At 36.8% G+C, this 22,890-nt stretch overlaps 2 protein-coding genes across 4 annotated transcripts in view; one reads left to right on the forward strand and one right to left on the reverse strand.

Moving 5' to 3' along the window:
- Positions 1-12,000, reverse strand: part of Prpf40a (pre-mRNA processing factor 40 homolog A) — a 53,482-nt gene extending 41,482 nt beyond the window's left edge. Inside the window, 2 exon segments of the mRNA XM_047547444.1 lie at positions 9,830-9,961; positions 11,000-12,000. Of these exon segments, the coding sequence (XP_047403400.1) occupies positions 9,830-9,961; positions 11,000-11,401 (534 nt within the window). The 5' untranslated portion in view covers positions 11,402-12,000.
- Arl6ip6 (ADP ribosylation factor like GTPase 6 interacting protein 6) overlaps positions 11,771-22,890 on the forward strand; it is a 33,901-nt gene continuing 22,781 nt past the window's right edge. Inside the window, exons 1-2 of one of the 3 annotated variants that reach the window (XM_047547447.1) lie at positions 11,771-12,677; positions 14,618-14,671. In XM_047547447.1, coding sequence (XP_047403403.1) covers positions 12,347-12,677; positions 14,618-14,671 — 385 coding nt within the window. In that variant the 5' untranslated portion in view covers positions 11,771-12,346. Of the gene's footprint in view, positions 12,813-14,617; positions 14,672-22,890 lie in introns of all 3 variants that reach the window. The other 2 variants (XM_047547445.1, XM_047547446.1) reach the window with 2 other exon arrangements.

Below are 22,890 nucleotides of genomic sequence, written 5' to 3' on the forward strand. Positions count from 1 at the left end.
ATTCATTCAACCAGAAACAGAAATACCTGTTGAAAGCAGACCTTTAGTACCCTAAAGTGGGAAAATCATTAAATTTACTACCTCTTCATCTAGAGTAATATAAATTCAAAACACATTTTTAAAGAAACACTTAGATTAAAAGGTAGATAATATTTGAAACACACAAGAGTCTTACCATTAATAAGACAATCGTCAGTAATTAAAATCAGTTTACTAAACACTTTCAATCTATATAATTTAGAATTGCTGATATACAGCAGGCCCCTCCAATCCTTTTTTGTGGAATTCCTTTCTAGAGTTTCACTTATCCAAGGTCAATCTTCACTGAAAGATTAGTCTGAAAACACTAAATGGAAGATTCCAGAAATAATCCACAAGTTTTGTGCTTTTGTAACCTTCTGAGTAGTATGATGAAATCTTGAGGAGTACTCCAACCTGCCAGGGATGTAAAGCATTGTTTTTCAGCATATACACATTGTACATGCTATGAGCCCACCCCCAAACTCCCTTCCCTTTAGCTGTCTGGATATCAGATCAACTATAAAGATATTATAGTGCTTGTATTTGTGTTCAGATATCTTTATTTTGCACAATAACAACCCAGTGAGACACAAAGGAGGTACCAGGGCACACAACGTGGAATGACAGATTAACTCTGGTACTGTGTAGTAACACAGCAAGACATTTAGAACAAATCTCAATATATACAGGGTTCAGTACTACGTATCGTTTCAGAAATGGTTTTTCAGCCTTCCTTGGAATTTTGGAACAAATTTCCCTCAGAAAAGAGAGGACCATGTACACTTACTCATTTAGGCTCTGAGGAAGTTAACTCAATTAATTATATAATCTTGTACTACTATAGAGAGAAGCAGCCTAGCACATCATTACGTATACTCTTAAGTCAGATTGTCAGAATTCTTATCCCAGCTGTGTGATCCTCGGATAATTTGACCCTGACCTCTCTAAACTTCCATTTCCTCTACAAAAGCAAAAATAATACCTATCTAATTAGTACAATGCTGAATGAATGATATGATGGCTATAGGTGTTCTTTGGTATCCATGGTGGATTGATTCCAGGATCTCTAGTGGATACCAAAATACCCAGATGCTCAAGTCTCCTACATAAACTGGAATAGTATTTGCATATAATCTATGCACATCCTCATGTACACTTTAAATCACATCTAGATTATTTATACTACCTAATACAATGTAAATGCTAGGCAAATTGTTACTGTACTGTTTAGGGAATAATAACCAAGGAAAAAAGTCTATACATGTTCACAATAGATGCAATTTTTTCCCTTGAGTAGTTTCATTTTCTTTAAAGACATCTAGTAAATACTATAAACTTATCACCTTCAACAGAAAATAATACACGTCAATCCCAGATTAGTGCTGGCTCTGTACAATTCACTTAACTCTGAATCTTACTATTACCATCTATAAGTTGGATATTCATCTAGCTAGCCTATTTTTGTCAGGAAGATTAAGAGGATCACATTCAACAAGATAAGTGAATCTCACAGAGTTTATATAAACATGCAGACAGAACTGAAATTCTTTTTCACAGACTGTTACATAAAAACTTAAGAGCTCAATGAAAATGAACCACAGACTTATTTAAAAACAAAGGTCTAAACTTGTAACTAGTGACACACAAAAAATTGTCCTGTCTTAATTAAAGAATAAAGAATTGAAAACTTTAAAACAACAAACTGTGGTTTTTGGGACCCAAGTACTGTAACAAGGACATGAACACATTATTATTCCCTTTCCTAAATTCTTCAAGATGGATTCGCTATTATATGTAACTAAATCTTTATGCTTTATATAAGTATAAAGGAAGAAGGTGTTTAGGGTTGTGGCTCAGTGGTAGAGCTCTCGCCTAGCATGTGTGAGGTCCTGGGTATGATCCTCAGTACCACATGAAAATAAAGATACTGTGGCCATCAACAATTTAAAAAAAAAGAAGAAGATAATTTTGTTACATTAAATAGGTGTCCTGTAATGATGAGGGATGATCTAATAAATGTACCATGAGATTTCATCGCTATTGCTGATGTAACAGTGACATATCATTTTACAGTAAACATATTTTTGGTAAACTATAATTTCATTTTAAAATAATAATAAATAATAAAAGTATAGCATAGTAAATACGTAAACCAGTACCATAATCCTTTAGTATCAATATCAATAAAGTATGTAATGCATATAATTGCATATGCTATTTTTTTTAATATGACTAACAGTACAGTAGGTTTATTCACACCAGCATCACCACAAACATGAGCACTGCCTTGTGCTACAATAGAACAGCTACACTATCACTAGGTCTTAGGAATTTTTCAGTTCTATCATAATCTTTTGGGACTACCATTACACGTGGTCAGTTGTTGTTGACCAAAAGATTTATGCAGCACATTGCTATACCAAAACAAACCTAGGTGGTATACACGCATGTGTAGCTGGCTATATGGTATAGTCTAGACTATAAACCTGTACATGTTACTATGTTGAATACTGTAGGGAACTGTAACACAATGTTAAGTTCTTGCAGATCTAAACACATATAAACATAGAAAAGGCAGTGTAAAAATACTAGATCACAGGAATTTTTCAGCTCTATTATAATCTTATGGGACCTCTGTTGTATATGTAGTTCCTGGGTGACAGAAACATCATTATGCAGCACATGCCGTAATATATAATAACCTGGAAATTACTGAAAAAGTTACATTTCAGAGAACTAACAACTTTCTTGATACCACCGGCCAAACACACCACACCAAACCTGTGTTTTAATGCAGGAACTTAGTGCTCATCATTAACAAAAAGATAATTTAAAAAAGTCTTTACAGAAACAGAAGATCAGGACCTAAAGGTATGATTATATTCATATAATCATGAAAATTTATTTTTCTAAAATCCCAGTCTAAGATAAACATGGCAAGAATTTTGTTTAATATGGGTGCAGTGGTGCATACCTATAATCCCAGCAACTCAGGAGGCTGAGACAGGAGGATTTCAAGTGCAAGGCCAGTCATAGCAACTTTGGTAGGCCCTTGACAACTTAGCGAGACCCTGTCTCCTGACTCAAAATAAACACAAAAAGGGCCAGGGATGAAGTTCAGTCCCTAAGGTCACTCCTCTACCACAACAAAGAATTTTGTCTAAAAGAAAAACCAAAGCCTTCCTATATTTCAACTTAGGTCCATCCTCAATTGCTAGCATATTTAGAGCCTTTAACAAATAAGGCTAATAGCATCATGCACATTTAGAAAATATTAAGATTTTTATTTTGAGTGCATTAAAAAGATTTCCTATGAAGTCCACCAATGTAAAATATCACGTTTTAAGTAAGTGCTAATGACAACAAACTCTTGTTTAAAACAAGTGAAGATAATGTACAGTTATTTAACTGGACAAAGAAAAGAAGCAAATATAAGAGTCATCTCCACTAGGGTTCCATATGTCCAGAAATACCTGACAGTAGGAAGATGAAAACAAATAATGACTAAGTTACTTGAGAGTAGGAAATATATAATAATTTTCACACTCGCATTACATCTAAGAGATTTAAAATAGCCATGCATGGTTGTGCACACCTGTAATCCCAGTTACTCAAGAGGCTGAGGCAGCAAGATCTCAAATTCAAGGCCAGCCTGATGAATTTACTGAGACCCTGTCTCAAAACAAAATAAATGGGCTAGGAATCGACCTCAGTTGTAGATCACACTGAGTTCAATCCCCAGAACCACCAAAGCAAAAAATTTAAGAGACTTAAATCCTGTTGACTAAAATATGAAGACATGAAAAAAGAAAACAATGAAAGACCAAGGACAATTTCTACATTTAAAAGCAATTTACTCATCCTTCTTATAAACCTTTACAATTTAGACCTATTTCTCTAGGCTAAAAACAAGGGGAAAAAAACCCGAGACCAAAAGAACCAAATCCTATAGCATGTAGCTACTAGATATGCACATGTACCCCATTTTTACAGGTAATAGTTCTTTACCAATGGAAACCATGTCACCAACACTTCTAACATACCTAATTAAAAATCAACAGGTTAGCCTGTTAATATCTGTTCCCTCTCCATTTTGATCCTACCATTTAAGAATTACATTCACTGCACCCTACAAGCTGCTTTATTTTGGGTGTGTATTAACACTAACTTATTTCAATGTTGCCTTTTTCTCCTGAAGAGCAAATTAAATGAATAAATGGCCCTAATTCAGCATTTTTCACAAAATGCCAATTCTCTGCAATGTGCTAGTCAAAGCAAAACTAACAGAATGGGTGGAGGTATGCAGAGAGACCAGAGGAGGAGGACAGGAAGAAATAATCAAGTAAGACAAATCCTGAGTACAAGTTTTATTCTGCAAGCCAGGACACTGGCACAGACCTATAATATCAGCAACTTGGGAGGCTGATGTAGGAGGGTTGGAAGTTTGAGGCCAGCCTTAGCAACTTACAGATGCTATCTCAAAATAAAACTAAAAGGTTTGGGGATGTAGCTCAATGGTAAAGCACCTCTGGGTCCAACTCCCAGTACTACTCCTTACCAAAACAAACAAACAAACAACAAACAAACAAACAAACAAACAAAAAAAAAAAACTGTGCAAAGACTTTTACAGCATCATGGTAAATGTGAATCTTTTACTTTGTGAATTTCAAAGAGGGTGGATTATAGTCCTTTCTTCCAGACTGATGTGGTCTACTTATATTTCTCCAAATACTTCTCACATTTAGAAAAATTACTCTAAGTTTTTGAATAAATGAGTTCATATCTAAATGAGCTAATAGTAATGAAAATAAACACTTATAGTCTTACTAGTAAAGACCTATCAAAAGTCAATCACACACAAAGTTATACACATTGATCTGGGTTAATGCATTTTTTAGAAACATACTTGCAGAAGCAATGTAAACACACAGAGAAATTACCTAGATTTAGGAATTATGAGCAGATAACCTAAAAAAAAAAACTTTTTGTTTTTTTTTTGTCACTGGCTAGTGTCTATTTTAAAGGCATGGGTTCTACAGCTACCCACAAGTAAGGATACTTTAAAAAACAAAATAAGTAAATGTGTCTAATCAGTGAGACAAATCTAATATATCAATATACTGGATTTCTCTGAAAGGCCTAGGTGTCAAGTTATCATTTTTCTCTACAGAAAAATACATGGTAAAACCAAAATCTGTTAAACCTTGATGATCATCAATGTTACCGTACAACTAGAATACATGTGCCTATCATTTAAGGGAAAATAAGTGTTTTCGATTTATCCATCAAATAAAATTATTAACTTATTTCATTTTATCTTCTGTCATTTACTAAAGGAAAAAGCAACAGTAAAGAGGCAGACATTAAAAACAAGAGAGGTGGTAACAATGTAAAGTCACAAGTAACCACTGGAAACAGACATGTAACAATGACTAACTTCCAGGTTTATATTGTAGGAAAGAGTATCTGTGTATTTGTTTCATTCATTCAACAAGTATTTTACTGAGCACCCTTGATGTGCTAAGAACTCAGCTAAGTACCTATTGGATTCGCTAACAATCTGTTACTTGTTTGGAAAATAGCAAATAAAAGACCACACAAGTCATTAACTAAGTGCCAACATAAGTGAACAATAAGAATCATGAGCAGAAGACACAGAATTTGCTTTAATAATTTAAAGGGGGAGGATACATTGCCAAAGTTATTTCTGAGGACCTCTTAGAGAAGGTAGAAGTAGTAGAACTTAGGTAAGGCAAAGGAAAGTTCATGATGATAGTAAACCTGGGGGCAGGAGGGCAAGAACAACAGCATAAGCCTAAAGTCGGATCGTCTCTTAGGATAACATGAAAAGATCACTCTGGGTTTAAATTCAGGAGTATGAAGACATGCATGCATGTTTGAATTGTGCTTTGATGCATACTACACAAGATCCATGAAAGTTAAGTTGTAGCATTTAGATACTATGCCATAGGCACAGAAAAAAGCAGAAGATTCTTGAGTAAACAGGTTACACACTGAAATCCACAATCTGTGGGGAGGGGCACAGGCAGGCTTAAAGCAAGAAAATCAACTCAAAAACTGTTGAGTATTCTAGGCATGGAAGTGTGACAACATGGGCTCAGGTGGCAGCAGGAATATAAATAAGATCCGTTACAGACTGCCTTAATACCAAAATAAAAATCTATCATTCATCACTTATCAAAGCGTAAGCAGCTGTTAGATCTGAAAGGGATCTTATATCCTATTCTCAGAGAAAGAGGCAAATTAAGACTCAAAGAAGAGCCACCTAGCAGAACTCTCTTAAGCAAGATTATTCGTGATAAATATGGCAGGATTTGCATATTCTTTGTGTAGAAAAGGCAAAACAAAACAAAAAACCAATAAGATGAAAACACTTCAACAGAAAACTTTTTTAAAAAAAACTACAAGTATGGAGAAAGAAGATAATCATATTTTGAAAGAAATTTCTAGTGGAAATTTTTGAGAATTGCTATCAGAAACAGTTCTTTTTATTAATATGATTTCTTAAAAATGCAATCCCTCCAAAATCATTACTTAAATCATATATTTAAATTTATACAACTTATTAGGTCTCTTCCAGCTATAACATCCTATAATAAGTATAACTTTCCCACAAATCTATGTACAGTGAGGAGGTAAATTTAACCTATAAACCTGAAAGAAACATGAAGCTCCATCTGCTAATTTCCAGTATTTATTACCACAACAGATTCAGTTTAAATTACAAAAATGGCATTCTAGGTCACATCATGAATTAAAGAAAAAAAAAAAAGTCACTACTACTACTACTACTACTACTACTACTTCTTATTATTATTATTATTATTTTGGCACTAGGGATTGAACCCAGGGGTTCTTCACCAGTCCGGCCCTTTAAATTTTTTTAAATTTTATTTTGAGACAGAATCTCATTAGGTTGTTTATGGTCTTGCTAAATTGCTGAGGCTGGCTTTGAACTTGCAATTCTCCTGCTTCAGTCTCCTGAGCAGCTCAGATTACAGGCGGGCGGCAACTTCTTTACATTAACTTGTTGCATTTTAAAAGTTGTAAACTGACTTCCTAGATCATTATTCTATCCACTCTATGTATTATTTTACAAATGCATCTTAAAATTTCATGTCATTCAGTAACATTCCAAAGACCACAATCATTTAGCAAGAAAGATTGCCACCAAGTTTAGTCTTCAGCTGGTTCCAGCAAGAGATCTTAATAAAAGATGTGGTCAGTACAGTTGTGTCTCAGTATTCAACAGGTTTCAAGGACACCCTGTGAACACCAAAATCAAGATTCTCAAGTACCTTATATATAAAATGGCATAGTGATTGCATATAATCTATGCACATCTTCCTGCATACTTGAAATCACCTCTAGATCACTGTAATACCCAATATGACATGTATGTTACACAAACATAGTTGTTATGCTGTACTGTTTAGGGAATAGTGACAAGGAAAAAAAAATCTGTACATGCTTTGTATAGATACAATTTATTTATTTATTAATATTTTCAACACAGAGGAGGCTGAATCCACAGATGTGAAATCTGGAGGTTATGGAAGACCAACTGTACATGAAGGTTCCATAACTAGCAGTAACAAGTCTTTGTGTGAATTAACTTTAAGGTTGAATTGTAGAACCCTACCATTACGGCTGTGAATGATAGGGGCACCCTGCTTCTTCTGACTACTTACTTGTTCACTAATATTTTTTAGAACATGTAGAAAGAAAAAATAATGCAGTAAAAAAGGATAAATCTTGCTATTATTAACTTCCATCTTTAAGGGCTGTTCAACAGACTTTAAAATAAGATTCCTCAATTATCTGAGGATTGAAATTATCCATGCTTTCCCAGCATTATCCCATGTGTTAATAAAGCTAAAATAAGAATTAGCTTTACCAATAATTGGGAATCAAACTTGTTAGACATTAAGGTCAAAAAGGGAATGATCTAAATTTGAGACAACAATGGGAGATCTCTTGGGAACCTCAGAACTGAACTCCTAAAGCATTCATTCATTATCCTAACATGAGGCAACACAGGGATAAAGAATTCTAAACCTCTAAATAATCAGGTTTACGTAAAAGCACATGGCATATACTGGCCTAGAAAAAAGCAGAAGAAAACCACAAGGCAAAATTCAGTCTCTGAACTGATGTACACCAAGTAGCAAGTTAACTTATTAGAAAGATGGTCACTAATCCAGCTAAAAAGAAAGGGCCATAAAACAAACTGTGACCAGCTTATGTCAATGAGATACATGAAAATACTTTAAAAAAAAAAATTAAAATCTGCATTTTACTAAAAATGACTAGCTGGTATCTTGGCTTTGATAGTGCAACAGCACCATTACAGCAAGGGTAAGCAGGTCAAGCCCTTGCAAAACTTACCTTGACTGGCCCAATGGAAACAGAAGGCCCCAGAAAAGAGAGAAGCATCTGGCAGTAGCAAATTGTTTTATTTTATCTTTCTGTGGAAAGAAACTAATTTTAAATAAGAACCAGAGCATTTAAAGAATAAATATTTTTTTAAAGCTCATTATCTAGTTAGAGCAGCTCTATAAAGAAAACAAGAGCAGCTCCTTGCTGCTTAGAGATGGAAAGAAACAGAAGAGGAATCAGAGTTGTCTCTGCATCTCCTAGGCAGTTTTAAAACTTGTGTTATTCTGGAGTAACAGAATAAAAGAGTCTTTTATATAAAGAACTCCTGCAGGTAGAATCTTTTGGATCTGGTACCTCTGAGTAAAGATTTTTGTACAAAATTAAGGGCTATATTCCAAATATAAAAGAAGAAAACCACTTGACATTCAGCCCTTCTACTTGTAAGATTAGGTAAAAAGAGATACAGCAAGCTCCTTTTTCCACTGAAATTTCACCAATAACTTTACCCATCAAGGCTTAAACAATTATCAAAGCAAAGAGTACTCATTAGCATGAGATCATACATAATTGGCTTTCTGAAATATTTGCTAGCCTAAAATTTTTATGATTTATCAAGATACTCAAATGGAAATAACCCAGCCACCTAAGCATCCCTGTATTATAGAACCTAGCATAGGGCACACAATAATTCAAGGTAAGTGAACCTGTTGCCTTTCTTGGATTTCTCTAGAAACTCAGTACTACCAAAGTCTCCAAGTCAGCATGATAGCCTTTAGATCCAAATCAACTAACTCCCTCAAAATGTCCATTTACAGTTTATGCTAGAGATGGAAGGGGCAGCTCAATAAGTAGGAGTGCAGAAGCAATAAATATTTCTTTTAAAATAATAGTGTTAATAGAAAATGAACTATTGATTTGGCATTGTCCTATGAAGAATCAGAATAAATAGAGCATTAAATCCCCCTTCCCCACCCCTTCACACAAAGAGGAAGATATTTCTAGAATAAAATTTACTTTAAGCCAATAGCCTAAACAATGACTATTTTCTGATTCTATGCATTTACATGGGCCAACAAAGTTTAGTTATGCTGACATAGCAGATAATAAATATTTACTTAGAACACTAACTTCAATTGACATGCTTGAAAGTCATTAAATTTAAAAACCTAGATATACACTGTCACTTTTAAATAAAAAAACTTCTTAATTTTATTTTTTATACAGAAAACTTACATTCAAAAATTGGTTACAGTCAAGATTCAACATTAGTCTTATTTAATAACATTATGTGGGCATCAACTAATCCTTAAATAGCTACAAGCACAGTATTGACCTAGATTTTGAGATTTTGACACAATACCTGAGGCAAAAATAAAGACAAACAAAACAAAAATGTAACATTCTTACTTGTCCCATTGGTGGCCCCCCCATAGGAGGCATCATTTGTGGCATCATTCCATGAGGTACAGGAGGCATATTCGCTCTCTGACCCATAGGGTGCATTCCCATTGGTGCATAATGCATGCCAGGGTGCCCCATCTGAAAAATAGTGAAAATTTAAAACTTGGCAGGTCACATTAAATGATTCTCAAAAAATCTCATTTCAACAAATCACTTACCTGTAATACACAATATTATGCTTATTTGTGACCAAATTATTTTATTAGTTTATACCTTCATATTTTAAACAAAATGAACTACACTAGAATTTACGAGGAACTTGCAAATTCTATGATAAAATGGAGAAACGTTAAAATCATAAATGGACAGCTGGATCAGTTATGCTTTGCATTAATTTAATCAGCTGCTGATGTGCTCAGCTTGGAGAATATAGAAGGCTAAATTTAAAAACTATTATGGTGAACCTTAACTTTGTCCTATTTCACACAGATACAAAAGGCAGCTGGTATTTTTTTTTAAAACATTGCCTGTAAAATGCTTAATTTACCAAATTAATTTACACGAGGGATTGTGTTTTATAAAACACAAAAGTATGGGTACCCAGAGACACCTGACTAGTAAGAAAGAGTTACTAACCTAACTTTTAAGACAAGTAAAATTCTTTTTGCCTAAAAACACATTTTCATGGACTTGAGATTCTGTTCACTTACAGACACTAAATACAAACAACTAATTCACCCACTTTAACGCACTTTTAAAAGACAACTTTCTTTACCTACGTGTCCATTGTTCCAGGTAATTACCCTGTGCCAATTTATCAAGCAGTTCCCCCTGCAGATTACCCACTACTAGAGAAAACAAATTTTGCTAGCATCTTATAAAGTCTTACAGAATCAAGTTTTCTTACTAAAACGGGCCTATGGCTCCAAGACGCAGCCCGCCCAGGGTTCAGCACCTTCAGCGCGCATCTGTCTAGGCCAAGCCGACTGGGAACTTCCAGGGTCCCACATTCTCTTTTGTGCAACCCCGCCCTCCGTTTCTCCCCCTCGAGACATATCCCACCATCTCGAGCGTTTCCTTCGTCCACTCTTATCTTCTTCTCCTTTTGGAGAAAGCTTCCTGTCTCTGACTCCGTTTTTCATTGTGCCGCTTCCCCCTGCCCCACCGATCCCTTACCGAGGGCCGTCTCCTCAGGAAGCCGTCAGCAGAGACCCATGAGCTGGAGCACAGGCTTGAGCCGGACAATCTCCGCTCCCCGTCCCCGGGACCCCGCGAGGGAGGATGGCTCTCCATTTCACTCACCATGAGGCCTCCACGTTCGGCTCCCGTCCCCGGCCTCATCGTCGGGCTCAGACTGCTCCGCCGGCGGCCACTGCCGCTACACATACCAACAAGAAGCGATCTGAGTGGCTGGCGCCCGCTGGGGCCAAAGGTTAAAGGCTGCCCTGAGCTGCGGGGCGGGATCAGTGGGGCCAATAAGCTGACAGGCTTCCCCACTGTCCAATCAGAGTGCGCTGCCGACACGCAGCTCTGCGGTGATTCGCCCCCAGCCTCAGCCTCGCTCGGCGTCGCCTGCATGGAGGGGGGGGAAGGGGACGGAGGAAGTTTCTGCGCCGAGTCGTCTGCCGGGAAAACTCCACCAACTTCCCCCGGGAAAGGGAAGACAACCGTGTCCCAGCTTCCCGGGCTTAGACCGCCTCACCCCGTAAGGGGTGGGGCCTGCCACCTTTCACCCCCCGCCCAAGTTATGCACGCCCCACTAACCTGAGGCCGCCAGGGATAGGGTAGGGTGGGGTGGGGGCGGGGGTACGCAGCTTCTAGCGTTAGCGGTGGCTGGGACCCAGAGCGCGCTCGCGCGTGCCTTGCTCAAAGCAAAGGGGAGGGGGCGGGGAAGGCGCGAGGAGGGGGTCCTGAGAGGGTTCAAGCTCAGTACGCACCGGCTGCTGAGCGCGCGCCGAGGCGGAGGGGGAAGAAGGCGTGTCGAGTAGCGTGGAGGGAAGTTGTGATAGGGGCGGGTAGAACAACGCGAAAGGCAGAAAGTGGGTAGGTGAGGCAGTGCGAGAGCGCCGGGCGGTGAGCTCCTGTTAAGCTCCTGTTAGCGGGGAGGCTAAAGAAGAGTGTGAGCGTAGAGAATAAAAAAGAAGAAAGCAAACGGTTAGAAAACGTGTATCAGAGTGGCATGGGCGGGCGCTAGGACCCGGCGTCTAGAAGATGCGGCTTTGGGGCTGCCAGGGTTCGCGCTTGCCTGGAGGCAACGCAGCAGTGGCAGAGGTCTTTGGCCGGGACGAAACGCTGCAGGGAGGGGTGACTTGTCTGCTTCCGGCCTCGGCTTGACTTTCCCTGCGCGCTATCTTGTATCCCTTCCCGCCTTTTGAGCCGGGATAGAGCAGCGATTTGGGGTCACACAGGCTCTCCTCCCGCTCGGCGGGACCCTTTTGGCTCCACCGCCCACCCTTTGGCACCCTTGCGCGCCTGGGCCTGGTGGTAGAGGCCAAGGCGTAGCCAGGCTGCTGATTGGCGAGGATGAGGGCGGGGCGGGGCAGTGGGGAACGCTGGGCCTCCGCCTTTCTGTGGTTGTTTCCCGCCATGTCGTTTGTAGAGAGTGGCGGGCGTTCGGCTCCTCGGCGTGGCGGTCTCGGCAACCCAGCACCGGTCTCTCGGCCTGTGTATTCTGTTTTCACTCAGGGGGACAGTTGGGGTGAAGGTGAAGTTGATGAGGAGGAAGGATGCGACCAAGTGGCCCGCGACTTGCGAGCGGAGTTCTCGGCCGGGGCGTCGTCGGAGCCCAGAAGGGGCCCCCAGCTTCTCCCGCCGGACGGCGATGGGTCGCCCGTCCTACCTGATAAGCGCAATGGTATTTTCCCCGCTGCTACGCGGAGCCGGGCCCAGGCTCGGCGATGGCCAGTCCAGGTCCTGTCTATTCTCTGTTCGCTGCTGTTCGCCGTTCTCCTCGCTTTCCTTCTCGCCATCACCTACCTGATCGTTAAAGGTACTGATACCCAGACCTTCAAAGTGTGTCCATAGCGAAGTTGACCAAGGACTTGGCTTTCACACCCGTCCACACCTTACCCGACTCCCAGCCCGCAAGCTGGTAGCTGCTTTCACTTGCAGCACTGATCTGTACCATTTTTTGCTTCCCCCCTTTGTCTTCTCTTCCTAAATGAGTTCCCTTGTCCATAATGAGAACCATTTTTAAGAAAGGATCTTTTAATTAAATAGGTTCTCTTGAAATACCTTTAAGTCAGTAAACATATGGAGTCAAATATGAGTACGATTATTTATGCCAAATGGAGAATACCACCATTAAAAGGAGCCAGTGAAAAATGCATGTACTCGAAATAGTCTGTATGTATTCGTAGGCTTTGATCCACAAATGGTTAAAGATGTGCTACCGACTTTCTCCTGGGTACACTGAGGATTCTTTAAGGACCAGAATTTCCCATCTCACACCCCAAATTTCTACTTTTATAGGTTAAGTAATTAGCCTCTTTTGGTTTTGTAATGTTTGTAACTAGATTTAGTACACAAAGTATTTTTTGTTTTGAGACATAGTCTCTGTTGGTGTCCCTGTTGGTCTCAAATTTGCAGTCTTGCCTCTCTCCTGATTAATAGGGATTAAGGGTAAGCATGGCCATTTGTATTCAAAGTTTTATTGCTGGAAGTGTAGTCTTGTTTTTTACCCATTTTACTTCCTTTGTCTGAAGTTGAAATATTGGCCAAATTGGAATCAAAATAGGCATGTTGGGAAAGTTTTTTTTCCAGGGACTTTCATCGGTGTATTGTTTGGATATTGTATGTTGCAGTGGGAAAAATCAGATTTGAGTTTAAATTCCAATTCTTATTATTGTATGACCTTGACCAAGTTACTGAAAAAAAAATTAAAATGAAAAAATCTTGGCTTATTGTATGAAAATCACTCAACACTATCACTGAAGCACTAGTTTTGCTTCACTAATTAAAATTAAATCTATTTAACTCCAGTTTTTATTTTTCCTCATTTTGTACCAGCTGGTAATGGGCTCCAGATGGCCTGTAACAGCTTACCGTAATGCTTGATTTTCATACAGAAGACAGATTGTCGAGTTAATGTGTGAAATTTACCTCTTTATAACAGTACAGTGTGTAAACTGTCAATCTTAAATGTTTGAATGCCATTGTTTCATTTCTTTCTTTTTCTTTGAGGGCATGGGAAGATTGAATCCAGGGGAACTTTTATCTTTGAACTACATCCTCAGCCATAATTGTTTTTTTGAGACAGCTAAGTTACCCAGACTGGCCCTGAACTTGTGATCCTCCTGCCTCAGCCTCTGGAGTAGTTTGGATTACAGGTGTGGGCCACCTTTCCTGGCTCACAGTTTAATTTCTCTGTCACTCCTCTTCCCTCTTTTTTTCTGTAACCTGGATAGTTTTGTCTTCAGCTATTATTCCCCTGCTCTGAGAGATCACTTTTGTAAAGTCAAAACCATGCGAAGTATAAGTTCATTGCAGAAGACATTGATACTTTTGGAGAATGGAGAAAGGAAGTGAACTCAAAATCTAGTCTGCCCTTAAGTTTGTATAAATGTCTTTTCAACAACCACAGGGTATGAACACTACTTTCATTTTATATGTGTGGCATTTGACACTATAGAGGTCTTCTTTGCTTGCTGATATTCATGTAGCTAGTAAACAAAATCAGAATTTGAACCCATTTTTGACTCGGCATTTCATAGAGTCTTACAATGTTTTCCAAGTCTTTGGGTCGGTCTTCATATTATGAATTGTTTCTACCTAAACCTGTCTTTATATTTACAGAATTGCATGCCGAGAATTTGAAAAATGAAGATGATGTAGATACTGGACTGTTAGGTATGACTTGTCACTTGATTTGGTTTTGAGTTCCTATTTGTTTTTTCAAGTCATGGTAAATTATACAGACTTTGAGGAAAAATGCTTAATATAATCCCATGTCAATTAAAGTTGGTTTAGTCAACTTTTTATTTGTATATATTTGTGGTAAATGTTATTAGATTTTCTATATACATGTAGTATGTATATATAAATATTTTTTATAATTTTATAATGGACCATCAGTGTGTGTAGCATATTTTAAAAAGTTAAAATATTTAACTGTGACTAAAATCCAGCAAATACTTAGCATTTTCAATTATCTTCAGGGCAAGGTTCCCCATACCTCTTCTCAGGAATTTAATAACAAGAAAGAAAACTTCCTCACAAACTTAGCCAAGATAGATAATATCATAAGCAGACCCCAGGAGAAATTGAAATTAAAATATTTTTATAAACAATTTTTTAAAAAAGGTAAAAATTGTCTATATTTGTACAGGTTAATGACAAGAAGACTCAGGCCTGAGTTTCTGCAGTATCTATAAAATGCTATGGTTTATAGATTTCCAGAGAAGGTTATTTATGTTGTATTTCTTTATCTCCACCAAAATGACTTTGACAAGTTTAGACCTTTACCTACGTTATGTATTTTATTGCTATTTATTGCAATTCATTTTATTTCACACTCAAGATTATATGACTGTTCACTCTAGGTTGGCATTTGAGGTCCATCATATATGTTATCTCCCTCCCCCAGTCTTTTCTAAATTCTTCAGTCAACTTTTTTAAGGCTCATGCTCACATAGACCAAAGTATAATCAACCTGGTTTTGCATAGCAGGCAACTTTTATCTTCAAATACAAAGTTTGCTAGATATCACATGGAAACATTTGTCTGTATTCTCAACTCTTGCATGACAAAACGTACTTCTTACTCATTTTATCAATTTATGTTGCCAATCCCATTCCAGTCATTCCTCTTTTAAGACTGTTCTCAGACCAAATAGGCTATGATTGCATTAATCATATATAACACAGAGTTGTTTAGTTTTTGCACATTGGCTTTTGCATTTGTAACATTTTCCCAAGTTTATCACATTTCACAAACTTAGTCCTACTCTGCATTTTTTTCCTTCATTCCTAATATTACCCAGAGTTAATAGATGACCTTAAGTACATAGGGAAAACAGAATTGCCTTTAGCAGAAAATACTAATCTAAGGCTATTATTATTAAATTATGTTGTGGCATGTTAGAAATAAATCAACAGTCTTGAAACTTTATTTGCTGGTGGTTCAAGGGGCAGCAACCATGTTGCCTCTGCACACCTTGCCCCTTTGCAGAAGGTAGGGTGCATCTTTCAGAGAAAACTGCAAGCTACCAATAAGTTAAAACCATAGCAACGTAGGGAGTGTGGGTCAGAATGACCCAGTTCAGGGTACAGTACACTGCCCAAGAAAAATGGAAACTAAAAAAGAGAACATTATAGTACATTGTATAAGAATAACAGAAACATTTTTTAAAAGTTACAGAGGTGGAGTTTTCACATGGGAGAAACATTTCTATACGAAATGGAGTCTCAGGGTAAAATGGAGTTTGTATGGTCAAAGCACATATAGTTTGGCATGTAACAATTATATCTAGGATCAGTTTTTTTATATGCATGTCAAATAATGCAATACAGAAATGTTAATAAAGTGATACTGTGGAATGCCTTCAGTGTCTAAGAAGCTTCTGGGCAAAAACAAACAATAAAGAAGAAAAAGAAAAGCAGCAGCTTCTGCGCTTGTGTGATGACACGGGCCTGTAGTCCCTGCTATTCTGGAGGCTGATTGCTTAAGCCATGAGTTTGTGATCAGGCAAAGCAATATACATGGCGACCTTTTCTCAAAAAGAAGCAAAAACAGACCTGGGGATATAAGCTCAGTAGCAGAGTGCTTGCCTATCATGTGTAAGGTCCTGGGCTCAGTTCCTATCAAAACAGAGACACACACACACACCAGCAACAACAAAATTGTAAAAATTAGAAGCTTCTGAACCTGATGTCTTTGGTCCCTATCATTCTTAATATCAGCTAGTTAACATTAGTGACTGGGATGAGACTTGTAGCATCTTGCAGTGTTAAGGACTGTTTTTGATTTTTGAGCCACCCATTTGGTTCTTTTATGATTGAGAACTTTCCAGGCTTCTGCACACCTACAGAGAAGAAAATGACTGACCCTTGTGGAGTACATTCAAAGATGAAACCAAATCACTTGAAGAGTTTCTCAGCTGTTTCTGCTTCAAAGCCCTGAAACTGCTATCATCATGACTTCATGATAGAACATTAGTAACACAGTAAAAATTTCCAAGAGAAAGCAAGTATTGAAATTGATCCATTCTTAGAAAGATCCATGTTCAAAAATGCTTTCTTCCCTACAGTGAAAAATTATTGAAACCCTGAAGTTCTTTAGCCTGTGTATGAACCTATTAATTTGAGCCCACAGTTTAGTGAGGAAATAACAGTGCTATCTGCATCTGGGTAGGGTAAGTCAATTATTTCATCTAAAAGTACACAAATATTTATTGTGTAGCACACTCTTTATAAAATTGTGCGTATGACCTACTCATTGAAAGAACAAAAAAGGAAAAAAGAAAACACCAAAGGACTGTATGTATACAGCTGATAGGTTTTGGAATTATAGGTTGTTACAGGTTTAGAATTTTATTAATTCTTTTTTATGTAATACTTATAACTGTAACAATTCATGAGAAAACCTTTTTTTAAAAAAATCACAAATGTTTTGAACATGGTAGGGCATGCTTGGGATCTCAGCAATCCAGGAACCTGAAGGAGGAAGATTGCAAGTTCAAGGCCAATCTTGGCAACTTAGACTGTATCAAAATTAAAAAAAAAAAAAAAAAAAAATAGAAAAAGGCTGGGGATGTAGCTTAATGATAGAGCACCCCTGGGTTTCATCCCAATATAGAAAGAAAGATCACAAATGTAAGTTTAGAGAAGTATGTGGTACATTAATAAGAGTAACACTATGCTATAGTATGTTAGAAATTTAATTTTCTATAATTAATTTGTATATATATGTTACTTTCTAAACAAGAAATCAAGTTATAGTTTTTATGCTATTTGGTAGTTTAGGTAATGTAGCAAGGCAGAGACAGTAGGTTATTTGCAAGAAGCATCAATGTGCATCTTAGTTATTAGTCATAAAATCATTGAAGGTCTTACTCTTAGCACATAAAAGCAGACATAAGAACCAGACATTAAGACCTCTAAATCTCAGGACATTGATTTGTCATTGTTTGTGTGGTACTCCCACACACAACTTCGGTGGATGAAAAGGGTGTTTCTTAAAGGACTAATAAAGTCAAAGGTTAGCTGCATTGAAATCATCTGAAGAAATTGTTAAAATTCATTTTGCTGGTCTTCACCTGGTCAAGAATCTCAAATCTAATAGTCATGGATGGAGCCCAAGAATTTGTGTGTTTTAGTTACTAGTTGAAGCTGACCCTGCTAGTTCAGGGATTGTACCCAAACCTGATGTATCTTAAAAAAAAAAAAAAAAAAAACCAAAACAGACTGGAGATTTTCTTTTATTGAATTTACAAAATATCAATCTAAATCACTTAATTGACTATATGCTTTAGAGTGCAATATACTAGTGGGGTTCTTCAGACACATTTTCAATTTTGAATTACTCTGAGCCGTTCTGCTTGTAAGTATTGAATATTCTGACTTATTCTTACAGGTCTTCCTAAGAATAAGAAAACTAAGTATGTTTTATTTGGTCTTGAAATGAGTCTGTTGTTTTCCAAACATCATTATAGGATTTTAGTGACTATATTTATCCATGTCTCAAAACATTTTGCTATTTCATTTCTTAGAAATTATCTAAATGTTACTCATCAATTATTTTCAAATATGCTAAAAAATGAAGTAATTATAATGGAATTCTCTAATATAGGGATCAGTAAACTATGACCCATAAGCAAGTCTGATCTGTTTCTACAGTTTTATTGTAACAGTCTTACCTATTGATTTATATATTGTCTGCAAATACTTTCACCTTACTACTGCAGACTTGAGTAGTTGTGACAGAAACCTTATGGCTCTGAAAGCTTTTGCCAAAGGATGTATGTATTTGGTGTTGTATTTTTTTCATCTTTTATGATCCTGGGTGCCATAATTTATTTGATAAGGACAGATGCTAAAGGCAGTCAGGTATGGATGCAATTGTGATTAGAAAGGGAGGAAATATTTAATTGATTATTTGAATTGTTTATAAATCTGAAAGTGAAAATAATTTGCAAATTATGGAACAAAGTATTTTATTTTTTTACCAAACTGATGATATTAAAAAGTTTAATAATTTGTTCAAACATTATTTTGATGATGTAGGTACAATAAAATAAAAGCAGAAGTAACAATAAACTCTAACCAATTTGATATCTGTCTGAAATATGAAATAAGTATTTACAAGATGAATATATTCCCAGCATGCATGAAGTTAAAAGCAGTTATATGCACCCAGAGAGCATGTTCTCTCATAATGTATTTGATTTCAAAACCAGAGAAATGGAGCCAGGTATGGTGAACTCTGCTTGTTATCCCAGTGACTCAGCAGGCTGAGGCAGGAGGATTCCAAGTTGAAGTCCAGCCAGAGCAATTTAGTGAGATCCTTCTCAAAATAAATAAAAAGGACTATGATAGCAGGCATAAGTTATGTGAAGGATATATAATTAGTTGAATAGTAGTATAGGATGATGGTAGTTTTGTTTTTATTTTGTTTGGTTGTTTTAGTTTTCTGCCTCTATATAATATGTACAATTTAGCTTCTCCACATGTGACTTCATAAAACTTCTCTTCATCCCTGTAAGTCTAAAACTGCTGAACAAAATGAAAATATTTAGAAAATGTAACTGTCTCTTACTGGAAGATTAAAGTAATTTAGAAAGTTGCTAGACTGTTTTTTAAAAAGAAACTATAACCTAAAACCAAGATATATTTAATTTCTTAAAAATTAAATATAAAATTCCAGTTAGGGAATTTGAATGGAGAATCTCCGTCCTCTTCTTTTTTTGCTTTAGGTGGAAACACCCTTTTTTCTTTGCCTTAGGTGAGTCCTGTAGGTTTCAATTGATGGAAATTGAACTATAGAGAAGAAAGATGTTTTCCCTCTGGAAATTTGTAACATATCCTTGTATAACTGCACGATGCACTAGAATGTTACTTGTAACATTTTATTTTTAATAATGAAAAACTTGAATAATAAAAATGTGCAGTGGAACTGTGTACTTATATTAAAGATTTTCATCATAGAATATCAGGTTAAGAAAAAAGTACACAACAATTTTTTTTCTGATAAGAATCATATTTGTGAAAAATCTGCTAAGAAAATACATACATTTTGTATATAACTAGATCCATATATCTGCCTACTCCACCTAGTTATCTATAATTTTTGGAAGAAGACACAGCAAGCTGTTAGCTGATTGCTTTTAAGAGTGGAAATGGTGTACTTGGGAAGGTACACTTACTTTAACTTCATTTTTCTGTACTTTGTTTTCATATCCTTAATGCTTAGTAAAGTGAGTTTATGAAACAAAAGTTATAAAATTTTTAACTTGAGGATTCTGGACATACTGAATTTTAACATTTGATTGTATTGAGTTAACTTCTGTGACTTTTCTTCTTACTCATAAATGAGTTGAGTGATTTTCTGAATCATAAGCACTACTGGGTCACAGTATTGCAATGCACTCTTTTTAGCCCTATTATTGGGACATCACTTGGTTAGTTCGTGATGAATATAAAATAATATGTCCAATTTTAGTCATCACTTGGATTGTGCAATAGAAGTAGTCATTTCAGAAAAACTCAAGAACACTCTAATTTGACAGGTACCCTAATTAAAACACCTGGATGAAAAAGTTTGTCTTTAGAGAGCCTCACATTTGGTTATTTTTTAAGTGTTACTTTGTGTGTTTCCTCTTTTTTTTTTTTTTTTTTTTTTTTTGGGTGCTGGGGATCGAACCCAGGGCCTTGTGCTTACAAGGCAAGCACTCTACCAACTGAGCTATCTCCCCAGCCCCCTCCTCTTTTTTTTAAAGGTATTTAGAGGGTTCATCATTTCATAGCAGTCCCCAAACACAAATACTTGATTAATTACCATCTTTGTTCTTGGAGACTCTGCATATTATGTTACACCTAGAGTAAACTTGATTTTTCTCTCCCCTTTCTAGAGATGTTTATCTTAGTAGTAGCAAATAACAACTATTTGGCATTATAGCCACCCATAAATTGTAGTTATATGCTAATTTTTATAATTTGTTTAAATCTAACTGAGTTAGCAAAAAAATTGTACCATAGCCTTTACTAAGTTTCTATCTACCCAATCTCTGGTTGGGTTAAGGTTCTAGTGGTGGCACTATGTTAGATTTTTGGGATGAAGATAAATTATAAAGTTTTTTGCTAAAGTGAGATACCATTGAAATGTCTTTCATTTTGGCCAGGATGACCTTTCCTATGGCAGCCATAGGACCACCTACTCTTTCTCTGCCCCACTAAGGGCAGAGGTACCTACAGACTGGTCCCTGGGCCCATCTATGAAGATGCATACAGCTATATTCCCTGTATGATGGGTGGTTTCTTGTAGATGGCATTGCCAGGGAACCCCAGCTGCACTAACCTCCCCTAACCCCCATATATGCAGAAAGTGCATAATATAGAACATGCTTTATTCAAACCGGGGACATCTTCCTCACCTTTAAATAAACCCCTCACTTTCCTTCTTTCTGTTCCAAACAGACATTTCATCTATACCCCCAATTAATTCATTATCTTTACTGTCTATTCAAGCTGTTTTGTTTACCCTCCTACCCCTGATTATATTTTGTAATAATGTTGCAACATAAAAACCAAAGAGACATTAGGGTTACTTCTCCTTTCTGCTTTACTACATCCCTCTTCTGAAGGCATTGAACCTGTAACTGATTCTCTGCAAAGGAGCAAGGGGAATGGGGAAGGAAGTTATCAGGAGAAAACATTTAAGTTAAGTATCTCAAAAATACTTCACCATATTTTTTGTGGAAGGTCAGTTACTCTTGAGTTTGTAATTCATAGTTTTATTAGTCTGTTCCTGGGATTCACGTGGTTTGTAAAACCAAAAAATGTGTGCATTTCTTGCCTCCATTTTGCTTAAAGTCTTTGGTGTAAATATTCAGGAAATTTGATATTTCTTAAGATATCCTCCAGTGTTGTCAACCTTTCCTTCCTCTGTACTCAGAAAATATGGTTGGTTGTACACTTTAGTAATGGCAGTTGAGTAAACTGAAGGCAGTTTGAATATGATTCCACATAGGTAAGGATACAGCTTCTCTGCCCCTCCATATTCAAGGACTGTCTTACTGGAAATTTGGTGTACTCTTACTTTTCTATTTACTTTTTTGATATAAATTATATCAGAAATTTGACAGTAATATGGATCAAAATTCCAAAAATATAAAGAGTATGTACAAAAAAGCCTCCTTGTTCCTGTCTGCCAGTCACTCATTTCTTCTACCATAGGGGACCAATGTTAAATTCTTAATTCTTTCAGAAATTTTTCATAAATATTTAAGTGAAATATATATTCATTTCTACACATGTGACATGCACATGTATTTATATGTAATACATTTATTTCCCCTTTTTCATACAAGTGCGTATTTGTAGTTTTGAAAGTTTTGGCTCCCTGCTGTATCTTGGGGGAGCATTCTATATTAGTACATAAAGAGTGTTCTTATTTTTTACAGCTGCATAGTATTATAGTGATAAAATTAACCAGTGCTATATGGTAATACCCCTTATCTGAGGCATTAATTTCCAGGATATACAAAGAACTCAAAAAACTTAACACCAGAAAAATAAATAACACAATAAATGGGCAAAGGAACTGAACACTTCACAGAAGAAGAAACACAAATAGTCAAAAAATATATGAAAAAACGTTAAACATCTCTAGCAATTAGAGAACTGCAAATCAAAACTACCCCGAGATTTCATCTCCCTCTAGTCAGAATGGCAGTTAATTAAAAATACAAGTAAAAATGTTGGCGAAGATGTGGGGAGAAAGGTACTCTCACACATTGCTGGTGGGACTGTAAACTGGTGCAAACACTATGGAAAGTAGTATTGAGTTTCCTTTGAAAACTTGGAATGAAACCATGATTTGACCCAGTTATACCACTTCTCTATACATACCCA

Source organism: Sciurus carolinensis, chromosome 3, assembly GCF_902686445.1.
Source record: "Sciurus carolinensis chromosome 3, mSciCar1.2, whole genome shotgun sequence".
Lineage (NCBI taxonomy): Eukaryota > Metazoa > Chordata > Mammalia > Rodentia > Sciuridae > Sciurus > Sciurus carolinensis.